This window comes from Lolium perenne, chromosome 7 (genome assembly GCF_019359855.2).
Source record: "Lolium perenne isolate Kyuss_39 chromosome 7, Kyuss_2.0, whole genome shotgun sequence".
Taxonomy (NCBI): Eukaryota; Viridiplantae; Streptophyta; class Magnoliopsida; order Poales; family Poaceae; genus Lolium; species Lolium perenne.
In genome coordinates, this window is record NC_067250.2 from 96,712,387 (window position 1) to 96,729,443 (window position 17,057).

A 17,057-nucleotide genomic window follows, 5' to 3' on the forward strand; every position below is an offset into this window, starting at 1 on the left:
TGTTTTCTGCTGTTTTTGGTTCCAGAAAGGCTGTTCGGGCAATATTCTCGGAATTCGACGAAACAAAGGCCAAATATCTTATTTTCCCCGGAAGGTTCCAGAACACCGAAGGAGAGTCGAAGGCGGGCAGCAGGGGGCCCACACCATATGGCGGCGCGGGTGGCCCCCTGGCCGCGCCAGCCTATGGGGAGGGAGCCCCGTGGCCCCTCCGACTCCGCCTCTTCGCCTATAAAGTCCCTCGCGACCTAAAAACTCGAGACCAATTGACGAAACTCCAGAAAGACTCCAGGGACGCCGCCGCCATCGCGAAACTCCGTTTCGGGGGACAGAAGTCTCTGTTCCGGCACGCCGCCGAGACGGGGAATTGCCCCCGGAGTCATCTCCATCGACACCACCGCCATCTTCATCGCCGTTGCTGTCTCCCATGATGAGGAGGGAGTAGTTCTCCCCCGAGGCTGAGGGCTCTACCGGTAGATATGTGGTTCATCTCTCTCTCCCATGTGATCTTTATGTGATCATGAGCTTTGAATCACTATTAATCTATGAGCTACTCTAGTGATATTATTAAAGTAGTCTATTCCTCCTCCATGATGTAAAGTTGACAGTGTGTGCATCATGTAGTACTTGGCGTAGGTTATGATTTTAATCTCTTGTAGATTATGAAGTTAACTATTACTATGATAGTATTGATGCGATCTATTCCCCTTTCATAGCTATTGTTGACAATGTGTATGCTATGTTAGTACTCGGTCTAAGTTGCAATGGTCTATTATGCACTCTAGAGGTTACTTAAATATGAACTCCGGATGTTGTGGAGCTTGTTTACTCCGGCTTGAGGTGTGCTTTTGTAGCCCTACACAATGAATGGTGTTTGTTATCCAACAAGAGAGTGTAGAAAGTAGTATTTATTTATTCAGTTATGTGATCAATGTTGAGAGTGTCCATTAGTGAAAGTATAATCCCTAGGCCTTGTTTCTAAGCATTGAAACACCGTTTCCAACAAGTTCCGCTACATGTTTTCTTGCAGCCATCTTTATTTTTCAGATTGCAATTACTACTTACAATCATCCATATTACTTGTATTTCACTATCTCTTCGCCGAACTAGTGCACCTATACATCTGACAAGTGTATTAGGTGTGTTGGGGACACAAGAGACTTCTTGTATCGTAATTGCAGGGTTGCTTGAGAGGGATATCTTTGACCTCTACCTCCGTGGGTTCGATAAACCTTGGGTGATTCACTTAAGGGAAACTTGCTGTTGTTCTACAAACCTCTGCTCTTGGAGGCCCAACACTGTCTACAGGAATAGAAGCGTGCGTAGACATCAGCTACTAGCATGCAAGTAAAGTTCCATAGGTTTTTTAATTTCTCTTCAAACACCTCATGTCCTAACTCAAGATAAATACTATAAAACTCTCTAACTTTTTTATTGTTTTCCATTAAGCCTAACTAGTGAAAATAAAAATAAGAAACAAAAACATATAACTGCAGAATCTAAAGGAACTAACTTCGAGCACTCACCAGCAACTAAAAGACTTAGTAGCCAGAGGATGTGAGTACCTTTTACCTTACCTCCCCGGCAACGGTGTCAGAAAAGAGCTTGATGTCTACGCACGCTTCTATTCTTGTAGAAAGTGTTGGGTCTATAAGTGCAGAGGTTTGTAGAACAACACCAAGTTTCCCTTAAGTGGATCACCTAAGATTTATCGAACTCAGAGAGGTAGAGGTCAAAGATATTCCTCTCAAACAACCCTACAATTACGATACAAGAAGTCTCTTGTGTCCCCAACACACCCAATACACTTGTCAGGTGTATATGTGCACTAGTTCGGCGAAGAGATAGTGAAATAAATGTAATATGAATGATTATGAGTAGTAATTGCAATCTGAAATAAAAATGGCAGCAAACAAACATGTAGTAGAACTGGTTGTAAACGGTGTTTCAATGCTTGGAAACAAGGCCTAGGGATCATACTTTCACTAGTGGACACTCTCAACAATGATATCATAATTGAATACATATATATTATCAGTTCACTATGCTACTCTTAACCACTCTCCGGTTTGATAATAAACACAAATTCACTGCGTAGGGCTGCATAAGCATTCCTTAAAGTTTGCATTCTCAAATCTATGGACGCCCCACATTATCACCTTAAGCATACAAAGATGGTACTAAGTAGACACCACAATTTATAAGTATTTCTTTAAATTAAGCTTAAGAAACAAACACGGTGTGCACACTGTCACCTTCACACCGTTGGACAAGGTGTCCCCGGAGATCACATAATAAATCCACTTAGGTAGCACAATAGTTGAAGAATAACATCTACTTATTCAACTAGATTACAAAGCTCATGATCACATAAAGATCATACATAGAGAGGTAGATCGACCATATAACTACCGGTAAAGCCCCAGCCTCGGGGGAGAACTACTCACTCCTCATCATGGGAGTCAGCAATAGCGATGAAGATGGCGCTGGGTGCCAGAACAGAGAATTCTGTCCCCCGAAACATTTCTGCAACGGCGGCGGAGCTACGAAACTTTTCATGGATGTAGGCCGATTGATTTAGGGTTCACGCGTCGAGAGGCTTCTTATAGGCGGAAGGGCGAGGTCGGTGGAGGCTAGAGGGCCCCACACCAGCCCTAGGAGCGGCCAGGGCCTGGGCCGTGCCTAGGCATGGTTTGGCCGCCCTGTGACCCCTCTTCATCTCTCCTTCGGATTTCGTTACGGAAAAATAAGATCTTCGGCTTTTGTTTCGTCCAATTCCGAGAATATTTCATGTACAACTTTTCTGAAATACAAAACTGCAGAAAACTGGAACTGGCACTATGGCATCTCGTCAGTAGGTTAGTGCCAGAAAATATATAAAAGTTTAAGAAAAACATATATAAATTGGTGTAAAACAAGCATGGAGCATCAAAAATTATAGATACGTTTGCATCGTATCAAACTGGTGGGCCATAATAGGTGTACGTGTGTGGAACGAGCACAAACAAGATGAATTTTACCTACGAGCGCTGCTTTTTGTAACTATCAATGATTGACATGCTCTTGGTAACATTTTATGACAGTCAAACACGGGATATAATGCATACACACTGTTTAGATGAGAATAACATTGTATATTTCGATAAATCTAAGAAAGTCATGTACCTGGGACTCAAGAAAAAAATCCAACGTTGGCTCGCTCAAGAAAAAATCGGCGCCGACCCATGGGTCCACACTACCTCACCTTCCGCGTAGCTCGCACGTTCGGGAGAAAAATCTGCGATGGCCGTTTGCTCTGGATTTCTGCGTCAACGATGATATACTAGGCATGTCAATTGCACCTGATTTTCTTGCCACACGAACCCTACCCGCTTCCCTCTCCTTTTCTTTCTGTCTTTGATCGTGGCAGTGGAGGGGTTCACTGGTGGCTGAACCTAGCACGAGTAGACGATCGGCGCCCGATCTTGCTCCTCGATCCCTTCCTCGTGTGAGTGCCTCTGCCCCCGCTGGCCTCCACCGCACGGGGATCGCCCCCTTGTCCAAGGACTCAAAATCAGATCTGGGAGCAGCCGCCGGGGACACGCTTCATATTTTTGCTACCGGGGGTGAGATCGAAATTGTATGAGAGAGGCGTGATGGAGAGGAGAAGAGGAACAGAGCACCCACGGGCCAGCTAAAAGGCGCGGGTGGCACCGGCAACACTTATTTCGTCTTTCTTGCTGAATTTTTTTATTGGTCCCGATCCTCACGGATGCATGCGTATTTGAACTGGATTGGATCGGTTCATGGTTGTACGTATGTCTCCCCATTCAATTGGATACACGTCTATTAGATCTACTATATATTGTTCATTCCTCTCTTTTTTTGATTTGGAAGGTTATAGCAGTTGTAGCAATCATCTCAAAACATCAGCATCTTTGACGCGTATATACATATCTTGGCTAATTGATGTTTTGTCATATCCATCTTATGCTTGAAGATACATGCATTGTTGATAATTAAGTTGATATATATATGATTATTATTTTTCTTGCTGAACTTTTTCAATAGACTCATGGATGATACAAAACTTTATGGTGCTGACTAGGAGAATACTTGAATGGGCCATGACCGGGAGGGAGTTGCTCACCTAAGTGATCACCAATGTTGCTGCTATCGACAACCGCGTTGGCATGCTCCACCTCACCACCGTCGACGGGTTATGGACAAGTGAGCGGAGTAGAGCTGCCACCCTCTTCGCCACCCATTCTAGCACACCCGTGATCACAGGAGGACCCAACCGTTCCTAAGCCCGGGCACGCGCTTAGGCTTCCAGCCGGCGGCGCAGCCTATTTTGATGAAAATTTGGCCGGCTTACAGTGCGTCCATGCTTGATGAAATCTTGTGTCCGCCACCGCCCGTGATCAACAACAGGGAAGGTGCATCTAACGGGGTGAGTGCTCCTCTTCCTCATGAACCCTACTTTTAGTTGCTATTCGGACTTGCATGTCTGCCATTATTTGAGAAATAGATTTGTAATGGTACAAGTAAACCTGGGAATTGTGCTGTACTCCACAATAAATTGAATATGATAATGATGGATCTTCTCAAATTCATGTACATTTTTGTGGAAAGAAAATTTATATTCTGAAGGAATCCTTTGGTATGTAGTAATCAGGATTTCAGTTGTTGGAAAATTTCGAATCCATTCTAAAAGACATGGATGGAGAATTTGCCCGAGGTAGTGCTTCATTGATCTGTTAAACTTTGATGTAAACCAAATTCAGTTCGGTGCTCTATTCATTGTCCAATAGACATAGATGGAGAATTTGTCCGAGTTAGCGTTTTTGTGTGTAGGATGCTGAAGGACAAAGTATATGTCCATTCCGGTAACCAAGGTAACGACTCATAAAATTTCAGAGGAGTTGGTCTTAATAATAGATAAGCACTCGTCAATGAATGCCTTGTTCAGTTACATTAATATTGCGAGAGGATCACCGCGGACTTCTCAAAGGTACACATACAGTTCAGTTCACTGTCCGTTCTCAATATTACTCGCAACCGATTTTCTTCCGGATGTAATGTGATGATGTTGTTGCTACTGATCCATTGGGCCGACTATATGTTGAGCAGAGTGTGTATTAAGGAAGGTGGTAAGAGCTGAGTTTGTAGCAGCTGATCATTGATGTAAGGAGCTGGCAGTGAAGGTGAAATATTTGGAGGAGCAGGTGAAAGAGTTTGTCATGGAGATCAACACCATTATCTTGGTCAACCATTAGAACAACATGGTCATTATATTTAATTATTTCGAGGTTGTTACTTCAATAGAAGGGTTAGAAGTATATAAAGCTATAGTCAAGAGATTAGTGATTACTCTCTAGATGGAAAAGAAATTAGTTCCCACATATAAGCATATGCATCATATCTTGAGCTGATTTTTTTCGCAGTGATAATGCCAACAAAGTAAATAAATATCATTGTATATGTACCTTATGTCAGGTTTAATGGTATAGCTCAGTTGGATTCAATTCTTATGCCAGAGATTTGAAATATAGATATAATGAAAAAATGGGCACCTGTCTTAAAGTATAGAAGAAACATTACCAAAGCTTGTGGGGAATTCTTCTAAGATTTACCGATTGAAACTTGGAGAGTTGGATATTAATTTTTATTATCAACAAAGATAACTATGTTACTATCTTTTAAAGTTAAAAACTGTTCTTTTGCACTAAAGCTGGCTTTAAAAAAGGTAAATTTAGATCACAATTATCGTGGTGAATGTTAGCTCTTCTGTTTATACAAGTAAAAAACTTCAAATTCTTCATGTTTGATACTTGTGTTGGTAATTTTAGGAACTTTCGGCAGAAGGGAGACTCTACCTAATTTGGAGTTGACTCACAAGGAAAAAAGAGCAGATGGTGATGGAAGCCTCTCTGAAAGAGTATATTAACCAATAGTACCATTTTATCTTCTTCATCCATAGGTAAGCACACTTCTCATGCATTCTAAGGAAATTTGTAATGTCCCCATGAGGCATTTGTTACTGGCACGCTTTGCTCCTAGCAATGAGCTTTAATTGCATCCAAGTAATTACAGCCTACAACATATCCGGTGAGGACATGGAATCGAAGATCTGCTACATGGTGGAAATGGGAGGCGCTGCAGCCTACGAAGGTCGCAACAATCGCATGAAAGGAAATGTTGTTGAGTTATATTTGCACCTTTCTATAAGGGGTTATGGAGGCCTCCCGGGAAGAGTATCTTGACCAAAAACATGTCAACTTCTTCTGTCACGAGTAAGCACACTTTTCCTACAGTCTAAGGAAACTTCTACCGTCCCCTTGAGCTATTTGACCGGCATGCAGTTGCTCCTACCAATGAGCTTTAATTGCATCCAAGTAATGACATCCTACAACATATCTGGTGAGGACATGGAATCGATGATCTGCTACATTGTGAAGATGGGAGACGTCGGACCCTATGAAGGTTGCAGCAATCGAAGGATAGAAAAGGTTGCTGAGTGATGTGTGCACCTTTCTAGAATACATTTTTCTTATAGTTACGTATCCCACCAAACGAATGGACCCATCGAAGTGATAAAGCAGATCGAGATTGTGAAGTGATAAAGAAGATCAAGATCATGACATGCAGAAAATACATGCTCACCCCCTCCGATGGATTGTGTTGCTGCTAAATTGTTGAATAAAGAAGTGTTAGTGAGAACGGATTTGCAGCACATTCGTGCTTCATGTATTTGAAATTTGTAATTTTCAGTTTCAAAAAATCACAAAATTTATTCTGTGAATACATACACATGCCCCGGATATTAATTTGAGCTACATAAGAAAATGGATGTAAAACTCCTTTTTGTGTTTTTTGGGTAGCCCAAAATACAATTATTTCTTAAATTTGTAACGTCCTTACGAATGTGTATATGTGCTGGCGTATTTAGTTGCAGATTTTTAGGGTCCTAGAGATGTTTTTTCAGAAGTTTCAAATATAGAAAGCACTAGAGCTTGAGTGTTGTTGTCAGTTTTCCGTCTTCATTCGTATATCCTACACACAACCAAAACTTTGTAGGTATGTTATGTTTACATGCAATGAAAATAACTTACATAACATGTGACATGAGATTTTTTTTTTTTTGGCCGTGGCAACGCACCGGCATTCACCTAGTACTCGCTAATGAACCCAGCAGATCCTATGTGATCCGTACACCCTCTGCAGGTCATGGGCGTGGTCCATATATCATCTAATGGTTTTTCCGTTTGCTGCTAGTTTTTTCAGGGTTTTTAGTTTTCTGCCGTTTTTTCCGATTTTTCTTTTCTGTTTTCCTTTCTTCTTTTATGTTTTCTTTTTTTTTCTCATTTTATTTTTTGGTTTATAAATAATTTTCGAAAATTTTACGAATATGAAAAATGTTCAAGTTTTAAAAAATGTTTAAAATGAAAAAATATTCCTATTCGAAATTTGAACGAATTTCAAAATTTAAACAATTTTAAATTTGAACGAATTTAGATCTTTGAACAATTTTTTTGAAATTTGAATTAATCTTGATATTTGATCGATTTTCGAATAGATTTTGAACTTTGAATAGTTTTCTACTTTTAAACAAATTTTGAATTTTGGATTATCGAATTTTGAAAAAAAATGTACTTTTCTAAAATCTATATACAGAAAATTTTGAACAAATTTTAAAAACATAAAAAGGAAAAAATTGTTAGTTTTTAAAACAAAATTGTAGACAAAAAACAGAAAAAAGGAATTTACCTGATGGGTCGTGGGCTCGTGGCCCAATTAACATCCACCAGGTCGGAGGGGTGTGTGGCACCCCGTCCATGCCGACCCGGTCGGCATATAGCACCTCCCAATGAACCTGCGGATTCTCAAAAACAAAAAATACTAATGAACCTGCATGCGGATATTTCTTCAATGGCGAGCGAATCCTATATGTTGGCCCGGTTGGTGTGTATTGCGCCGTGAACTCCCGCGCGTGGTACATGCCAGCCTAGTTAGGTGTCGTGTTTTTTTTTCAATCTTGTTTTTTTTATTTTCTTATTTTTCTTATAATATTAGAATATATTTAAGTTAAAAATATGCATACTTTTAAAATCTTCATTTTTTAAATATTCAAGTTTGGAAAATGTTTAACTATAAATATTGAAATTTGAAAATGTTTAGTTTTGATGAAATATTTAAATTTGAAAAATGCTGAAATTTTAAATATATAGATTTATGAAATTTAAATCTAAAATGTTTAGATTTCAAAATCTTCAAATTTTAAAATTGTTTTGATTTTAAAAATTTGCAATTTTGAAAAATCTCAATTTTTCAAAAGGAAAATATAAACAAAAACATTAAAAAGAATATAATTTACCTGATGGAAGTCGGCCCAGTAAATTGCCACCGGTCGGGGGAGGGGGCACGCCGTACGCACCGACCCGGTCAACATATAGGAGCTCCTAGTGGCTTCTGCCATAGCAGCGAGAAGCAGAGTTTGACTTCGATGATGACACGATCGAGTTCCATATGTAGGTTGTGTTTGATTTGTAATATTCTGAGAACACGTAAATATAAAAATTGCTTGATTAGAATGGAGAGCCCTTTTACGGTGATTGGCAAGTACTTCCTGGTACTACCCAGTACTACCGCTTGGAATTATTTCAGCCGTCGATCTTACGCAATAAATTATCAATTCTTAATTTACATAACCAGGGGTATTACTGTAACTTCTCAACCCGCATAACCTGTCCGCTCGAGAGCACGATCCAGTCAGGCAGAGGCGGGCGTTGCACGATGGGGATCTCGGCGATGCAGCGATCGCGCCGGGCCTCGCCGGTGCTCTCCGGGGATTGGCCTCGCCGCTGTCTTTGGGGACTTCCCTGCACCTCTGCCCCCGTGCCCGCTGCCGCCCGCCTACCCTGGCCGCTGGAGAGCACGATCCGGTCCGCGGCCTCTGCCCCCTGCGGCCCTGCCCCGCCGCCTCCTTCTTATGAATCGCCGCTGACGCCTCCTTCCGGCGAGAGGCCGATCTGCCGCTCCCAGGTGAGAGGTGAGCAGCTCGAACTGTTTTCTTTTTGCTGGGTTGCAATTCGCAGACTCGTACAGACAAGTTGGTTGTGTATTGTGCACAGTTCTAAAATACTTTTCTCTTTGGTCCAAGCCAAATCATGCAGTAGTAACTAACGGTACTATGATCTTATAAAATTCCAGCCAACAAAATGTGCAGTTATGCAAATATCACTTGTTAGTCCCAGTTCATAATCAAATCACAGTACTGCATGCTAATGCACTATTACTATAAACCGCAGCATTATCACTTAAAACTTTTGGTGAAAGAACTGTTTTATCAGCCTATGGTTGAATATTTATATTTTACATCTTGCCATCACTGGGAGCTCTTCATATTCAAGCATTTATTTTCTAACATGTTCCATCTCTTTCTGCACTAGTGTTGCATATCCTTGCATCATACAGTTAGCTAGTATGAATTTTTCTGAGTGTATTTTTTTATTGTATTGAGTTCCACTTCTCAAGGACTTGGCTGAATTATACAATTTTCCTGTACTTGTGGAGTTTTGGTTGTACAGTTGTCGCGAGAGCAAGAGATTGCTCGTGAAGTCCTGTAATCAGATAATGCTGATGGCGAAGACGGTGGTGAGATGGATGATGCCTTATCTGCACCTGCGCCTGGTGAGTACAAGGACTAGAATTTATAACAGTCCTATCATGCTACCTTGTTACTGCTTACCACTAGTCCACCAGTAAAAGGGTTCATAGTTTGTAACTGTACTAATCCTGGTGTTTGTATATTTGCATGATTGTCTTACTTCTCTGGACCAATTGTTTTGTGTATTTTCTGATTATTATAGCTGAGGCTATATTGTGCTGACGGTGAACTTCTTTTTGGGTTTGTACAGCTTATCTCCATTTCCATTAGTTGGATATGTTTCTTGTGGCTTGAGCATAGCCGAGGTACATTTTTCCTTGGTTGAGAGATGAACCAGGCTTGAATTTTACAGCATGTATGCAATAAACTGATGTATTGTCTGCCCTACTTAATATTTCATAGGAGCTCCAGCAAACCTAGACTCCAGTGCACTAGCACTACTATTTCTTTTCCCAAACTTAACTCATTGTTATCTTATGTGCTCTTGTTTATGTGCCTGCAAGGATCTTGTATCTGTGAAGGAATGCATAAAGCAGTTCTTGGTCAGGCTGCCGATCTGCCAATTCATCGTGCCGAGGAACCTGAATCTCCTAGCCATACCTCCGTCAGTCTCACAGGAAAAGAGAAGAGCAGCCGTAAACACGACCGTGTAGATTGGACAAGAGAAGAACAGCCACAAAAATGCTCCAAGTTGGTCTCAGTCGAGCCAAGGAGAGTGTAGTCTGAACCGAAGCGTGCAATCGTCTGGGTGTAGTCATCAATAAAATGTAAAACACTGATATGGTATCATATGTAATGCTGACGGTGGTGGGTTTTGTTAACCAGCTCGCTAGGTTCACAGGAACCTGTTCTGTGTATTTTTGCAAAGAGATAATAAAAGATGATATGATGTTAATCTTGTTGTATTTTATTCTCCTGGTGCATCAACTACACTCGTATGTCGAATAGAACCATTGCTGAATCTTCTGTTTGGCTTTACTGCTGATACTCTATTATGAACTGAATCATTTGTAATTTCAGTCGTGTGTTCAAAATGAGTTCAAATTATTTGCTACTCCAACTGACTTGTGATTGACTCCTAATGGAGCAACTGAACAGAACACATTTCACATAAGATAAGCTATGAGCAAACTATATACAGTTTACTGCCGTACAATTCTCCATATTAAGTCAGCTTTTCAATCTATCTATCTTCAGAATGCTCCTAGACAAAATTCATCAAAAATACAATGACAAAAATCAAAGAATCTCCATAATCAACAGCTCTCTGAACTTCCTCAGCTTTGTTCAACAATCGATACAGGGGTCAGGAGTGACGCCTACTTTATCTAAAAAATTGAAACACCACCATGATTTACAATTGTTTAGCATAATTCAAATAGGACTGAGCCAGCATATGTCAGCTGATGACCATCTTGGAATGGCAACCCCACCGAGTCGACAAACCTCATGTTCCGAAACTTCATTCCTTTCTAAGCTTGCCTCACGACTTGAATATACTGCCCAAGGCCTGACAGCATCCCAACCTGAAACATGTAAGGGCGAATTGTAAGAAACGAGCGACGTTAGTGTCTGTAACTAGAACTTTCGGCATAGGCTACAGTTAACTGCTGGAGTAGAGATAAACACAATACACGTTAACTTTGCTGCTACTTATAATAGGCTATGAATATATTTACATGGATGGCAGCAATAGAAGGTGAACAGATCTTGAACTAGCACATTATTTCCATAGGCACCCGAGGTACTTGCAATCCGAGATTCCAAGGTAATTCTTTTGACAAAAATGTCCATTACCCATGGCATAATGCCCCCCCCCAGATGAATCCTCAATCCTAAGCCAGAAGCTACTTCCAACTCGATATGTATGAATCGTCCACTAGAAAGAAGGAAAAGACTACTACTCCAACCGTGCCCAGGTGAAAAGCGAAGCTACTACTAGCCCGATCCCTCCACTAACAATGGCAATTATTCTACATCCAAAATCATGCAGATCCAGCGGAGATGGAGAGGTGACGCCATGGTCGTTGGAGAGGCCGGCGGAGACGGGGAGGTGACGCCATGGTCCACGGCGATGATCGGCCGGAGGCGGGGAAGATGAAGATAATGGCGACAATGGCGAGCGGCTTAGGACGATTACTCTCGCTGGGAGGACCGGTGCGTAGAGGCGGCGCAGATGCGCCGAGTGGCCAACCTTGGTGGCGACAGCATGATGAAGCGCGGCGGCGACGGATTTGGCCGCGTCGGTGCCGGTACGGGGAGAGAGTTTCTACAATGTACATAACCGACTAGAGAGAGAAAGACTGGTGGGGACATTTGACTTAGAATGACATGTCTACCCTTTTGATAAATAAAATAAATCAGTACTTTTCAGTACTTTTGAGTACTTTCTTTTAAGTACTTTCGAGTACTTCCTATTTTTCTACCGTCCGATTTCCTTGGATCAACGGTTCATAAATTCGCCAATCATAGTAAAACTTGTATAGAATGGAACGTCAAGTTGAGTTCACCTCCAGGAAACTCTGTAAGTAGCGTTTAACTCATGTGGAAAATAAAGGAATTGTAGCAAAATGTTTTTGGTCCAAAACATAGTGCAATGCAGTTCTATCGGATAAATTCCTATGCATTTGTAAGGATTCCAATCGTACGAGTCAAACTGTACACATACAAAGGAAAAAAATCCTACAAAATTACCATGGCGTTGCTTTAAATAAAAAAAGAGGCCCTATTGTTTGCATTCTTTTCTTCCGTGAGCGAATATTGTGCCCGCCACAAAGCCACAGCACGGCGAAAGGGCAGCCTAAACGACTTCCGACTCTACCGTCATCATCACGTGCTCCGTGTTGCAATTGCATCAATAACAAGTGGATGGAGAAAGCGGATTCGCATTCCCATGGACCGATGAAGAAGACAATTCTTCCTTCCTCCATAGCTAAAATACTCAATCGGGTGGAGGCGGAACATAGTTCGAGAGCAACGTGAACCCGCAGAAGCCAACGTGCCAGGGACGGGCGGAAAGCTCAAGCTGGAATTTAAGTAAGCTCACACGGCAACGCCATCTGGTCTCAGGTACGCGTCTGTCTCACAACCGTTGGCCGCTGAGAAGTGTACACATCTGCGTACGTGCCCAGGCACAAGTGTCTTTGTCATGAACCGTGGCCTGTGTGTAGCTCCATCTGTCGACGGGAAAGGAGAGGCACCAGTTATTTTCGTCCTGAAAACGAGTGGGCTTTATTGATAGGGGCAGCAGTTGGGGGAGCCGCGAAGAAGAAAGGCACGCGTCAGCAATCGAGACGGCGGTAGAGGCGTACGTCAGCTGGGTGGTTCGGAGTCTTGGAACCGAGGGTGGACAATACGTACGGCCCTTGCGCGCCCCAACGGACGGGGCCGGCCGATGGCGCCGGTGGCTCTGGGCCTCGCCGCTCGGCCAGATGCCCGCACCACCCATCAGCAGCAACAGATCACCGTTCAACTCGATTGATGTAGCTGCTGCATGCCTCTTTTTTTAAAAAGAAAAGGTAAAAGTGTGTTGCTGCGCATCTCACGTCAAATCATCAGATCACACGGATGGGTTCGCCAGGTGACAGATGGATAATGCATGTACGTATGTGCAAAAATGGTTTAGCTAGCGAGCCGAATCGGTCTCTTCAGCTGCACCGCTTCGGACAAAAAAAAGTGGGATGCGGACGGCGCTCATTGCTACTGTTTTTCGGGACCTCCGTTTCCAGGGGCGCTCGACGACCCCGTCCCGTCATCACCTTCCTCCCTCTTTTGCTCCTGGATCAGGATGGCAATGGAGCGGGTTTGGACGGATATGCCAAAATCAGATCCATGCCCAAATCCACCAACTTCGCTTTGCCCCGCCCACGAAACTATCCATGGGCATGGTTGTCGCTCCAAATCCAAATCCACCGGATATCCAGATATCCATGGATATCCATGTGTTTACGCACTATGTACATGAACATAACATATTAGAGCGTAACAACACCACTTTATTAGCATTTCGACAATATTTATGTAACATTTCAGCAATAATTATGTGGGCAATGAATAGGAAGAAGAGGAAGGGAGATGGAATGAGAGCAAGCCCACTGCCCGCCAGTCCGTCTCCTAGGCGAAGCAGAGCAGGACTGCTGGAGGGGTGGAAGGGAGGTCCGCCAACCAAGCCCTCCCTCAGAGGGGGAGGCCATGAATGTAGTGGTAACCATGGGTTACGTGACTTAGCGGGCCTTTGGTGATTTTTTTTTTTTGACTTGGCCTTTGGTGATTTTGGCATCAAGAGAATAGCAGCTAGGCCTAGGTAAAATCCTATGTCTCAGTGACATGTGGGATTGATACGCGTACAGCACGCGTCCGTTGGGAACCCCAAGAGGAAGGTGTGATACGTACAGCGGCAAGTTTTTCCCCAGTAAGAAACCAAGGTTTATCGAACCAGTAGGAGCCAAGAAGCACGTTGAAGGTTGATGGTGGCGGAGTGTAGTGCGGCGCAACACCAGGGATTCCGGCGCCAACGTGGAACCTGCACAACACAACCAAATTACTTTGCCCCAACGTGACAGTGAGGTTGTCAATCTCACCGGCTTGCTGTAACAAAGGATTAGATATAGGAAACAACTGAGAAAACAAAGGAAAATTACAGAACAAATCGAGAAAAAAAATAGTCAATTACAAGCTTGCATCTAGCGGTAATGGCATATAGGAAATTACATCTGCTACCGCTTATGCTAATCTAGTACAGTCTAGCGCGCTGCTAAATAGCAAAATTGCTAATTTGGTAATGGATTGACTGCTAAGTGCTAATCTTCTTTCTTCTATACATATGAGATGCGGCATGTGCTAGATGCGGCCATGCAGACACAAGGGATCAGGCCATTGATAACCCACAAGTATAGGGGATCGCAACAGTCTTCGAGGGAAGTAAAACCCAAATTTATTGATTCGACACAAGGGGAGGTAAAGAATACTTATAAGCCTTAACAACTGAGTTGTCAATTCACCGCACTGAAAAGCACTAGTAACAGGGGGTGATGTGAAAGCAGCAGTAATATGAGAGCAAAGAGTAACAAAGAATACACAGCAGAGCAGTAATATGAGAGCAATGGCACCAGAAAATAGTTGATACTACTTCCAATGTCATGTAGAACGAGTATATGATGATGAGAGATGGACCGGGGTTCCCAGCTATCTACACTAGTGGTAGCTCTCCAATAACAAGTGTTGGGTGAACAAATTACAGTTGGGCAATTGATAGGATTGAAATAGCATTAAGACAGAACATCAAGATTATTAATCATGTAGGCATGTTTCCCATATATAGTCATACGTGCTCGCAATGAGAAACTTGTACAACATCTTTTGTCCTACCAGCCGGTGGCAGCCGGGCCTCTAGGGAATCTACTGGAAATTAAGGTACTCCTTTTAATAGAGCACCGGAGCAAAGCATTAACACTCCGTGAAAACATGTGATCCTCATATCTAAGCCTTCCCCTCCAGTTGTCCCAATTTCTGTCACTTTGGGGCTTTTGGTTCCGGACATAGACATGTGCATACAACTTGTAGATACAATCTAAGCAATAAGTATAGAGCTTAAATCTAAGATCATGCCACTCGGGCCCTAGTGATAAGCATTAAACATAACAAGATTGCAGCAACAATAACTTCACAAACTTTATAGATAGACAATCATAACGTAACAATCCATCGGATCCCAACAAACACAACACCGATTACATAAGATGAATCTCAATCATGTAAGGCAGCTCATGAGATCATTGCATTGAAGTACATGGGAGAGATGATACCAACTAGCTACAGCTAGAACCCGTAGTCCATGGGGGAACTACTCACGGAGCATGATGGAGGCGGTGGCGTCGATGGAGATGGCTTCCGGGGGCACTTCCCCGTCCCGGCAGGGTGCCGGAACAGAGACTTCTGTCCCCCGAATTGGAGTTTCGCGATGGTGGCGGCGCCCCTGGAGTCTTTCTGGAGTTTCGTCAGTTGGTGTCGCGTTTTTAGGTCGAAAGGGCTTATATAGGCGAAGAGGCGGCGCAGGAGGGGCAACAAGGTGCCCTCCCCATAGGCCGGCGCGGCCAGGGGCTGGCCCGCGCGACCCTATGGTGTGGGGGCCCCAGGCCTCCCCTCTGACTCCCCTTCGGTGTCCTGGTCCGTCTCGGTGAATTATGATGTTTGGTCTTCGTTTCGTCGAATTCCGAGAATATTGCCCGAACAGCCTTTCTGGAACCAAAAACAGCAGAAAACAGGAACTGGCACTGTGGCATCTTGTTAATAAGTTAGTTCCGGAAAATGCATAAAAACATTATAAAGTGCAAGCAAAATATGTAAGTATTATCATAAAACAAGCATGGAACATCAGAAATTATAGGTACGTTGGAGACGTATCACATCCCCAAGCTTAGTTCCTGCTCGCCCTCGAGTAGGTAAACGATAAAAAAGAGTAATTTCTGTAGTGACATGCTACTTACATAACCTTGATTATCCTATTATAAAGCATATGAGATGAATGCAGTGACTCAAGGCAATGATCTATAGTTGCTAACAAATAGATAACATATAGCAAAACTTTTCATGAATAGTACTTTCAAGACAAGCATCAAAAGTCTTGCATAAGAGTTAACTCATAAAGCAATAAATTCAAAGTAAAGGCATTGAAGCAACACAGAGAAAGATTTAAGTTTCAGCAGTTGCTTTCAACTTTCAACATGCATATCTCATGGATAATTGTCAACACAAAGTAATATGATGAATGCAAATATGCAATTATGTAAGAATCAGTGCACAGTTAACACAAGTGTTTGCTTCTAAGATGGAAGGAAGTAGGTAAACTGACTCAACATAAAGTAAAAGAAAGGCCCTTCGCAGAGGGAAGCAGGGATTAAATCATGTGCTAGAGCTTTTTAAGTTTTCAAATCATATAGAGAGCATAAAAGTAAAGTTTTGAGAGGTGTTTGTTGTTGTCAACGAATGGTAGTGGGCACTCTAACTACCTCATCAACCAGACTTTCAAGAGCGGCTCCCATGAAGGACGTTATCTCTACCAGCAAGGTAGATCATCCCTCTTCTCTTTTGTTTACACATGTATTTTAGTTTTATTTATGGTTGACACTCCTCCCAACCTTTTGCTTTCACAAGCCATGGCTAACTGAATCCTCGGGTGCCTTCCAACATTCACATACCATGAAGGAGTGTCTATTTGCAAAATTAAGTTGCTTACTGATGAATCAGAGCAAAACATGTGAAGAGAATTATTAATGAAAGTTGATTAATTTGGGGGCTGGGAACCCCGCGCCAGCTCTTTTTGCAAAATTATTGGATAAGCGGATGAAGCCACTAGTCCATTGGTGAAAGTCTGTCCGAAGTAAATGACAAGATCGAAAGATAAAACACCACA

The 17,057-nt window shown here is 42.6% G+C and overlaps 1 protein-coding gene and 1 long non-coding RNA gene across 17 annotated transcripts; both read left to right on the top strand.

The window, feature by feature from the left end:
• Positions 1-3,175: 3,175 nt before the first annotated feature.
• Positions 3,176-6,703, top strand: LOC127316574 (uncharacterized). Of its 5 annotated transcripts, XR_007860482.2 has the most exons (4): positions 3,178-4,990; positions 5,110-5,204; positions 5,829-5,959; positions 6,073-6,703. It is a non-coding gene; the product is annotated as an uncharacterized lncRNA (long non-coding RNA). The 5 variants fall into 5 exon arrangements; XR_007860483.2 differs by having other exon boundaries at positions 3,176-4,429; positions 4,834-5,959; XR_007860484.2 differs by having other exon boundaries at positions 3,176-3,792; positions 4,085-5,959.
• A 1,926-nt stretch (positions 6,704-8,629) lies between these two features.
• LOC127316573 (uncharacterized) lies at positions 8,630-10,541 on the top strand. Of its 12 annotated transcripts, none has more exons than XM_051347011.2 (4): positions 8,703-9,021; positions 9,553-9,669; positions 9,897-9,951; positions 10,168-10,541. In XM_051347011.2, exons 1-4 carry the CDS (start codon positions 8,773-8,775, stop codon positions 10,365-10,367), a joined length of 621 nt encoding a protein of 206 aa, XP_051202971.1. In that variant the 5' UTR covers positions 8,703-8,772; the 3' UTR covers positions 10,368-10,541. The 12 variants fall into 12 exon arrangements, 4 of the variants coding, with proteins under 4 accessions (XP_051202971.1, XP_051202973.1, XP_051202969.1 ...); XM_051347009.2 differs by having other exon boundaries at positions 8,704-9,021; positions 10,150-10,541; XR_011748265.1 differs by having other exon boundaries at positions 8,700-9,028; positions 9,897-10,541.
• Positions 10,542-17,057: the final 6,516 nt, after the last annotated feature.